The 11,166-nt window shown below is 30.5% G+C and overlaps 2 protein-coding genes across 2 annotated transcripts; one reads left to right on the forward strand and one right to left on the reverse strand.

The window, feature by feature from the left end:
- Positions 1-28: 28 nt before the first annotated feature.
- HELRODRAFT_74871 (hypothetical protein) lies at positions 29-1,056 on the reverse strand (the record flags this gene model as incomplete). Its single annotated transcript, XM_009015148.1, has 2 exons — positions 29-167; positions 773-1,056. Coding segments are annotated over 2 exons (423 nt in total), but the record flags the coding sequence as incomplete, so codon positions are not given.
- Positions 1,057-6,223: 5,167 nt separating this feature from the next.
- HELRODRAFT_169320 (hypothetical protein) lies at positions 6,224-6,784 on the forward strand (the record flags this gene model as incomplete). The annotated part of the gene is made up of 1 exon (XM_009015149.1): positions 6,224-6,784. The coding sequence occupies one exon, from the start codon at positions 6,224-6,226 to the stop codon at positions 6,782-6,784; it is 561 nt and encodes a 186-aa protein (XP_009013397.1).
- Between the last annotated feature and the right edge of the window lie 4,382 nt (positions 6,785-11,166).

Here is an 11,166-nt window from a genome sequence, read left to right on the forward strand (position 1 = left end):
TCCAGAGCAACATATGATCAATATTATGTAGTTGGATACATGAGAGCAGTCGGTCGGCTATCTCAAGGCGTGAACTCATATCATATTTAATCCAACTTATAGCAGCGTCAAGAACGTCTTTTTCGCTTCTGACTTGCAAGTCATCACTTTTTAGTATCGGTAATAACCTGCGGGTTGATCAGTTGTAATAAAAAAATTTTTGTAAAACTTTAAAACGTTTTTAAAATAATGCAAATAATTTTAAAGTTGTCTACACTTTCAACAAATAGCCGTAAGTAACATAGATGATATTAATCATATTGTTATCACTCCGAGAATGAAGGAATTATGCGATATATAATTAATTATTGTTATCTTGTTATATTTGTTATCTTCACTATTTGTCATTGATTGTAACCATAGAATCTTTTCATATTATAGAGGATTTAAAAATCTACTGTAGAGGGTATATAAGGGAGCAGGAGTAGTGAAGTCAATAGCGAGGTTTAAAGGGACGTTGTAATTGTGATTTATGTAGTTATTTGGATTAGTTTAATGTTTCTATCACCGTTGGCATTCAAATAAACGTTCAACCAAGTTGTGTTTATTTATCGGAAATACTGATCCTTCAGAATAACGATAATTTGATCTTTGGAAGCTTCAACACTGGTGTTGGAAGCACATAGATTTTTCAAGTTGTAACATTAGTGTTGGCAGTTACTAGCGTTTAAAACATTACAGTAATATAATTAAAAAATAATAAAAATATATACCACAAGTCTAAAATGTATACCTATCAATAGGTAACAAACAGAAATGAGGCGTCTGGCAAACGATGAGAAAATTATCCGCAATGACTTTGAATGCACACTCCTTCAAAACTTTGCAATCAGTATTGAAAGCCACGTTGTAGAAGGAAAAGACGTTGTATAAATCAATGTTATTGATCATAAAGCAAACACAAAGTTCAAATGCAGATTGTATTCCAAGTTGATGAGCGCACTCAGCCAACTGATCAACTGTTTCAGATGATAGATCCAAATTGGACGTGTACACAAACTTCAATAGGCATTTCATCGTCTAAATCAAAATACATTTTTGCAATGATAAAAGTATAATTTTTTTTTAATTACAAAATTATTTTTATACTTGTGAGGAGAATTCAGTAAGACTTAGAGTGCATGTTTCGTCAGGCTGCACACCGGAGAAAAAGTTCATGAGTTTAGGAGAGCATAAGCCTAAAGCTATTTTATGAGCTAAAAATATTAAAATATAACTAAGCTTAAAATTTTATATATGAATTTTACAAAAGTTTAAAATTTTTTCGCATTTAAATTTTTATTTTGTTGAAACCACACAGGTCAGCTATTTTTTTGTTTTTTTTTTATTTTTACAAAACCGTTCCGAATGCATACTTACGATTACTGCAGTTATTTTCTTGACGCCTTCACGCACTGAACTAGAGGTCATCAAAAAATTGGAAAATTTCCCACAAATTTTCCCGCAAATACCCGCGAGAAAACAGCAGGTTGGGAACAAAAGTTGGAGAAAACTCGAGGGGCGGGAATGAAAAGCGCGGGAAAACCGCGGGGCGGATATTTTTCGTGCCGGAAGTACCGCGGGATGGGAAAAATTTTAAAGGGAAAACCGCAGTTGACTTGACTTTGATGGCAAAGTTCCAAAAATGTTGAAAATTAATGAGAAACTTCATAGCTTGAACAGCACCGCAATTGAAAAAGTTAGATTATTATTACTAAGTTAAAGCTAAGTAAGCTCACAGATGCATATGCATTACGCTAAATAATATTCATTGTGATTACACGAAAACACACGTGACCCATTATATTAAGTAAGCAGCTCGAATACAGAATCTGTCTTTATCAACTGTTTACACAGACAAATACGTGATCAGCGAGTTCTATTTTCATTTTGTTTTATTTCGACGACAACCTCGTGTTAGCAGTTTGGTAAATATGGACAAATCGGCAGTCAACAAAAAAGATGTTTCTCCACCGCTGGAAGAACACTGGAAGATAGGCGCTCAAGACTTTTACAGAATCTGTTGATCAGCTTCTTTTGCTCAACAGTCAAGGAGTTGTATAAAATTTACAAACAATTTACTGAAACACTAACTGTTTTAACCAGTTTTTTTGTTTGTTTTTATAATAAAAATTGTACATTGAATGTACTACATAATACTCTGACTAAGGATACTTTATTGTCATTGTTAATAATGATATAATTATTGAGGGAATGAGTGCGGGAAAATGAAGATTTGTGAGAGAATGAGAGCAGGTGAGGGAAGAGATGTGAGGGAATGGGTGCGGGTGAGGGAAGACTTGTGAGGGAATGAGTGTGGGTGAGGGAAGACTTGTGAGGGAACTGAATGCGGGTGAAGTAAAATTCATTTTCAGGAGGGGCAGGTGAGGAAATAGAAATGTGTTTCCGCGTAGACCTCTACACTGAACAAACATTTTAAATGTATATTTACATAAATAATTCAAACAGTTCCTTTAGATCAAGATAAATTGTTTTAACAAAATGATTTTTCATCTACAATTTTCCATCGTAATTTTTTACTTCTACTTCTTATTTCTTCATATGTTTAGTTTAAAGTTTTAAAACATAATTAAAATTTTTCAAAAATTTGGAAAAGCACCAACCTAAGAGAGTACCATCGCTAACAATCAGCATGACGTCACACACAGCTTGGTTTTTGTATAAATCATAAAGAGGCTTATTTTCTGAAAATAATTAATTACTCTCATTAATAGAGAAATGACAATTTATAATTCATATAAAAAACTAAATATAATAAAATGTATTCGAATGGTTACTAACTGCATTAAAAAATAAATCTTGAAAATTAAAAAGTGTACACTTCTTAACTTTTACAATGGGGCAACGTTGAATTATGTAAAGTGTTGAAATGTAACAAGTAATCCGAAGTGACTTAAAAAGTGAAAACAAAATTATCCGAATGGCTACTAACCGATATAGCGAGAATGAAGTTCTGATCGATTTGATCCGCCGTTGGCATGGAATACGTAAGAGTTAGTGTTCGTTTTAGATGAACTGCTCGAATTTTCACATTCTTGCGAAAAGTTAGTGATAATATCAGCATCGGTTATAACGTGGCGTTTGCATGAAACAATTTTGGAAGGCTGATTGGGAATTGATCTTGAAATGCAGCTAATTTCAAATTGTTGCTTCGATTGTTTTTGCGGTTGATACCGTGGTTGTTGGTGTGATGTTGGAGACTGTTGAGGTAGTGAAGAGATAAAGGAAGAAAATCCTTGTTTGAACTTTCTCGCCTTAAAATATTAATCAGGAAATAAACAAAATAAATATCAACCCACATCCTCATTTAAACACGCATACACACATATATTATATATATAAATATATATCAACTATATATTATATTATATATATATATATATATATATATGTGTGTGTGTGTGTGTGTGTGTATATCATATATATATATGATTTATTTTTAAGAATAAGCTTAAGACTAAGGTAAATGTGAATGTGGGAATTTCAAAAACTTACAATTTTTAACTTCATGACATAAATGTTTATTTTTCTCGTTTAGAATTAACATCATGAAAAAGTAAAAAATTATTTTTCATGATTTATAAAATTCTTCAAAATTTTCTGAACAAAAGTTTTGAATATTCTCTGCTTTTTATTTATGTAAAAAAAATATGAATAACAGTTAGTCGTAATAGCGGTATTTCTATTTTAAAGAGTGGCGTTAACAACTCTGTCAAAAATGATGGAGACCTATCATTTATCTAAATTAGTGTCTTGAATACGATGAAATAATTGTGTTTGGTTCATTTTCTCAAGAATGTATGTTGTGATAACATTTCGTACTTATGCTGATGTTTTATTGGTTTAAGATGCTTATAAAGTCATTCACTGAACTGCAAAATTTATTCAACTGTTTTAAAACTTAATTCAACATCTAAGTAACATCGTTTATCTAATGTGTAATGATTTGTATACTAGTAAAATTAAACGACTAATTTTTTAGTAAAAATTTCATAAATATATTTTATTTATATTTACGTTATGTGTGATTTTTGGTGGGGTTAGTACGAGAATGGGTTTGTATGTATATGAATGGCTATGTGCGTGTTTTTATTGTGCTCGTGTGGTTGTACTCGATGGGTTTTTCAACGAACTCACAATCATCCTGCCTTCTTATCGTTATGTTTCACCACATTGTGGAGGAAATAAAATATTGTATTGTATTGTTGGGTTTGGTGTGAGTATGGTTTCGTAAGTATAGAATTGTTTACGTTAGTGTTACGGTGGGTTCTATGAGTATGAATTTGTGTATTAGTATCATTAGATATCAAATTTTCATTAGTACAAATTTCATTGATATATTTTATTTATATTTTCTAATGTGCGAGTTTTTGGCGTGCTTGGTATTGTGCGTGTGAATGTGCGTGTGAGCGTCCTGGTTTTTGTGTGATTGATTAATTTTTTTATTGGAAAAATTATGTTAAAATTATAATGGTTTACTTTTGTTTATAAGAACTCCATTTGGAGCTGGATTGAAATGAATTCGTAAAGATAATATATGAATTTTTTTACTTTCACAAATAGAAAAGATGCGAAAATGTTTCTTTTCTCAGTGCTGCCATGAAATTTAATAAAACTTTCTCTTTTGATGGGCAGCAAAAAAAAGCAACGCTAAAATTTATACAGTACAACCACAAACATTAAACATCAATAATAAATAAAATTCACAATTATCTACAAATATATTTTAAAACATAGATATAAAACAATCTCATTAAATCAAACATCTTTATCGACTGATTTTAAATGCTTTTCGACGTATTTTTTTATTAGCAGTGTTATATAAAATTATAAAGAAAAAGTTGAAAATTTTTGCTGAGAGTGGAAATCCAAAGTCAAGAGTCGGAGATTTTTATCTAAAGTCGGAGAATTTTCAATTAAGGTGTCGGAGTCTGAAAAATAGTTACAACTTCGACACCCTAGTTCCGACAGAAATTGTTTACTTGCATATGGCAAAGGAAAGCTTTTACACCAAAACGGCCCACCATCCATAGTAATCGTAGCATACTTTTTTATTTTATTTATTCAAAACCAAAAAAACTGCACAATAAAAATAGCAATCAATGTTTTTCGGAGACCAAATGAGAAAATAAACTTGTAAAGGCCACCGTGTCACTTCACTAAAGAAAAAAAAAAGAGAAAAGGAAAAATATTATGAACGTCAGAACTATTATGTTAAGTAATAATTAGTTATTATGGGTCCTTTGACAAAATGCAACCAAAACATACGAAATTTAAAGAGTAAATCGAAATAAAAGGGTGGCAACAAAATAAACGAATATCTTGACATATGAAATTAAATGAATATGATAATTAAACTGAACCATATATTTATTATATGATTATATGGTGGGTAAATTGTTAATAAAAACTCAAATAACTTTGTACATAAGCAATTTTCTATTTTTACCGTCTGAACAAGTACACTGATCTTTATAGATTTTTTAAACTAATTACACAATACATGATTTTATTTTTCTAGCGCTCATAAAGAAAATTTTTCAAATTTTCAAAATAATGTGCAGTTTGCATTAAAAAAAAACGGTTATTACGTTTTATTTGAACATGTGTGTTCATTAAGGTGATGCAAAAAAATGAAGCTGTAAATTTTTCAAGGGGTAACATCCAAAAATGTTCCAATATATGAAATAATAAATCAGAAAAATTTTCAGTGATTTTGACACATGCTAAATGGCTGCTACCACATTTTGAATTTTACCGATTTCAATTTATTTTACCTCTTTTGGTAATAACGTAACTGCCTGACTATGCCCACAGTATATTATTTAATTTGTGTGAAATGATGAAGATACACTGCAACTTTTATTTATTTTAGTTAGTTTTAATTTGGCTGTTAATTGTGCCTTAAAAGTGTTCTCGAACCTAGTGTTTCCTCAACTATCTATTGGAATAGCAAGCTAATAGAAGACATTATAGGAGAAAAGTCTGTGGACAGACTTCCTGTACTCGTGTCGTGTGCTTGCGGTTCCTAAATTGCCAGTGGCAACAGGTGAAGCTGCAGCATCTGCAGTTTTTGAATGTGCTGTTTCATGGAAACTTTGTCAAAGAATCAAGACTGTCATTCGACACTACAGCAGTGAACACTGGACAAATTAATAGACCATTTGTCCAACTGGAGCGAAAGATGCAGAAGGAAATGTTGTGGCTGGCCTGTCGTCGCCATATGCTTGAAATTATGTTGGAAACAGTTGTGAAGCATTCATTTGGTCTTTCAACAAGTCCAGACATAACAATCTTCAAGCGTTTTAAAGAACATTGGCCACTCATTGATAAATCAACATTTCAGACTGTTCTAACAGATGACTCTAGTACATCAGCCATTGTTGACATTGCTGAAGAAATTATCGAATTTGCAAAAAAACAGCTTACAACTTTTCAACCTCGTGAAAATTACCGAGAGCTACTTGACTTAGTCATTATTTATCTTGGAATATTCCAGAAAAAAGTACGTCATTTAAACATCCAGCTTGACTTCATCTTGCTTGGTGGACGGCCAAAGCCATATCTGCCTTCAAAATATGGCTATTTCGGGCCCAATTTTGACTCACGGCAAAAGAAAAATGGGGTCTCAGAAACATATGCATTTTTACCACAAGAATTCACACAAGAACCTGGTTTACAGCACTATCAAACATCTCAACTCCTCAAAATGATCTCTGGCTTATCAAAAGCCTACAAAAGCTAATTAATTAGTGTACCTTTATGGTTAAGTGAATAGTGAACTTATTAATATTAAAATACTTATTGTATCATTTATCATAAGCTATAATACACAACAGAAACATATGCATTTTTACCACAAGAATTCACACAAGAACCTGGTTTACAGCACTATCAAACATCTCAACTCCTCAAAATGATCTCTGGCTTATCAAAAGCCTACAAAAGCTAATTAATTAGTGTACCTTTATGGTTAAGTGAATAGTGAAATTATTAATATCAAAATACTTATTGTATCATGTATCATAACACAAAAATTCTTTGTATTGATGTATTGATATATTCATTTATGTACTTTGCAGCTATCCTGATTCCGACAAATTTCTGAAACACCTCTGGTATTTATCAGAAGAAATTGTTGCATTGGCCTTTTTTGATGAAGTACCACTTGACATAAAACAGAAAATGGTGAAATGTTTGAAAACAAATAGTCTGGATTACTCATTAAAAAGAGCAACTATTGATCAATCTATGATAAACTTGATGATTTTGTTTCACATAACACCTATCGTTTTTTCGCCATTACTGGACTTTCATCTGAATTTTTGAACAGTAATCCAGATAGTTGAGAGACCAATGATACCTTCAAAGAAGTAAAAGCTGCACTATCGTCTCAGAGTTGTGAATGATATAGCAGAACGTGGAGTAGCTCTTATGGAAGAATACAATAACCTTCACACAAACGATGAAAAACAGAAAAGTATTTGCTGATAGTTGTGGAGAAGTGTAGACAGAACTATCCAGACAAAAACAAACCAACATTGATGCAGTTAAACCAGGATTTTAACTATTACCTATTTGTACACTTTTTATTGAACGAGTGAAATAGCTATAGATTTGTTTAACTGGTAATAGATATGCTAATTTTTTTCATTTTTTGTTATTCGTTAAAACTGAACATGACGATAGCAATCTCTTAATATTGTTCAAAAAATTTAAAATTTATACTAAATTTTTTTTCATACATTGGAACTTTTTTAAAGGGTGTCCAAATTTTAATTCAATAATTTTTTAACTTATTGTGTTGCATCACCCTAGTGTTCATGTTTGTAAGTTAAAATATTTCAAACATACAAAGCTTGCCACTGACTACGGACCTCATTTGGTTCCTCACTCCAGCACCTCTTGCCCTTACTAAGCAAGCAATTTACAACGTTTTCTTTCAAATCGTTGAACGTTAGTAATTTCTCCTTCATAGATCTTTATTTATTTAATTGCCTTGAATCAAAAACAATCTAGATAATTTTCGTTTTTAAATTCAGGTGTGTTGTTGATCTTACGGATACAAAAGAGTTCTTACCTGAATGTAATTAAAACAATGTTAAAATTTAAATCAATGTAAAGAAAATTATTCAACAAACTTAGCAACCTAATTCAAGAATATGAATGACTAAATCTGTATCTAAGGATTTGTGGAGCGACCCTATTGAATAACTTCAGAAGCGTTAGCTTCGCTGGAAAATGTCAATATATATATATATAACGATGATGAAAGATTGTTAAACTAAATATCTGATATTGATATATATATTGATATATATATATATATATATATTGATATATATATATATCAATATATATCAATATATATATATATATATATATATACAAATACAATATATATATATTGTATATATATATATATATATATATATATATATATATATATATATATATATACATACATACATACATACATATATGTATGTGTGTTGCGGTTGTGTCTAGATGATCAAATATTTTTATACTGTGCCTATTTATTGGTTCCTTGTTTATTCAAAGTGAATATTTAGTTTAACAATTTTTCAACATCGTAAGATATTACACTTTTATGTGTTTTCATTATCGATAAATATAACACTTCACGTGCTTTCATTATCGATGATTCCTCTGTTTTGAAATGTTATGTGTTATGTGGTATTGTTATGTGGACTTTGTCAGGCAGCATGATCCTGGTCACAGTGGGTTGATCATACATTTTCGTGAAGAGTTTATTTGTAGAAAGTTAGATCTACCTGTTTTTGTAACGTTTGAAACTGTCGCCATTAAATTAGTAATTTCTGGATGTGTACAGGTCTGGTTCAGCACAAATAACCGTTTTGTTTTTTGAAGAGTTGGTTTCAGTTCTGGTGTATATAACTATGTAAAATGCAAATATTTTACTGATGGGCAATTTTAATGTGCATATTGAAAGAATAAATGATCTAAACACCATACGTTTATTTGAAATATTTGATGTATTTCAACTAATTAATCATATAAATGAGTCAACGCATTCAGGGAGTAAAACATTGGATCTGGTTGTTAGCTTCGCTGATTTTCCTATTATTAGTACTACAGTATTTTCTCATGAATTTTTCTCTGATCACAGTGTAATAACGATTAAAGCAGTAATTGCTAAACCACGTCGAATAACAAAAAAAAACGATTTGTTAGATCATGGAAAAAGATTGATGAAGATAGATTTGTTGAAGCAGTTTTAAATTTTCCACTGTCTGGTTCTTGTCATAGCAATGACGCTGATGTTGAGTTAAAAAATTTCAATAATGAGTTAAAAAATATTATTGACAGACTGGTGCCTAAAAAAGTGATCTTTGACAGTGGTGAGCGGTTGGCTCCATGGCTTGATGAAGACTGCTTGCGCACCAAACGATGTAATAGAAAGATGGAACGATTGTACAGAAGATGTTCAACGGATATAAATAAAAATGAATAGATTACCTCGCTAAAAATTAAAAACGATCTTTTTTCTAACAGGCGTACAAGGTATTGGAATAATTTAATAAAGTTAAACAAGGGGTCCAGAAATAGATGCATCGTTGAAAAATGTATGCATGCATGCAATGAAAAATCGAAATAAGGCCATATCTGCATGATGAATTCGGATAACAAATTTCATTAAATTTCATGATGAACTTGGATAATTCTATTTTCAACAAATTGAACAATTTCCATTAAATTTCAGGAACATGCCCACTTGTTTTGTGTGTAAGTTAAATAAACTTAATAATAAATTGAAATTCAAAAGAGAGATTGAAAAATTAAATAGAAAATGCTTTGACTTTCCTAAACAACTGTATATCTGATAGCTTTGACCAGTTTCTGGTTCAATTTGTCAACATTTCATATCACATTTTTATCATTGTAATTTTTAACTTATTTATATAAAAAACAAAGTTTTTATTATCATTTTTATCTTAAACAGAATAAGGTTTTTTCGGCAATCTTTTACCATTTAACACACTAGTACAGATTTTGTTTTATGCAAGAGGAGGCCTATTTACAAATATACAACACTTTCTTATTGGTTGAAGCAGGGATATGCAAAGAACCTCAATTTTTTCAACTTTTCTTTATTTTCGGTAATGTCGATTTAATTTTTTTAAATATATACCAAATAAAATTAATTAATTACCACATTGAATAACAATTTAAAAAAAAATTAAAATTTTAACATTTTAAATAAAAGCAATATTCAAAAATTAGTAAATATCACAACTTTTGACTCGAACAATAAAAAATCAACCTCCAAATCCACTTCGGAAGTAAGCTCTTTGTTTGACCGTTAAAAGTGAGCGAAGGCCGTTATATTTATTCTAGTTATGTGGTTTTATGTGTCTGTTTATATAGGTTTTGAGTGACTTTCTTATACTGTGTGTTTTCACTAATTGACTTTCATTTCATTTCAACATAAAAATTTCTCATGCAATGTTGTGTGGAATGAGAAGTTATCTAATGTACAATATTAAAAATTGATTTTTCGTTTTTATTCATTAGAAATAATTGTAAGAATTGTTTAATGAAATTGAAATGTTTAAAGTTTGTGAAAATCACTCGGGAGCACACGGATTTTCGTTTAATAAAAAGCTTAGTTTATTAATTTACAAAAATTACAACATTGACTTCCGTATAATAACCGTTAACTGTTATAACCGTCACAAATATATTCGCTGGAGGGCCAGTGCCGCTACAAACGCATAGTTTGAGAAAGAGCTAGAACCATCTGACAGCGAGATATCTAGGACGTTGATATTTGACTGCGTTGTGTTTTTAATGCATTTGCGATAAACTTTAGTGAATTGCTATTTGGAAAGCGACAGTTTCTGAACGTTAACTTGATAGTTTGTCAACATTAACTTTTATTATTAAAATTAATGGACGTTGATTATTAATTAATTATTGTTTTTGTAAACAAATAAATCGATAATTTAGAAGTTATATTGTCTTTATTTTTCACTGGGACTAAACGAACTCGTCGTTGCCCGGCCAGTTAAAACATTGGTGTTAGAGGTGGGATCTTCTATGGAAAATTTTTTGACTCGTCGACAAATAATTTTGTGAAACAAT

The sequence above is a fragment of the Helobdella robusta genome (genome assembly GCF_000326865.2).
Source record: "Helobdella robusta unplaced genomic scaffold HELROscaffold_15, whole genome shotgun sequence".
Lineage (NCBI taxonomy): Eukaryota > Metazoa > Annelida > Clitellata > Rhynchobdellida > Glossiphoniidae > Helobdella > Helobdella robusta.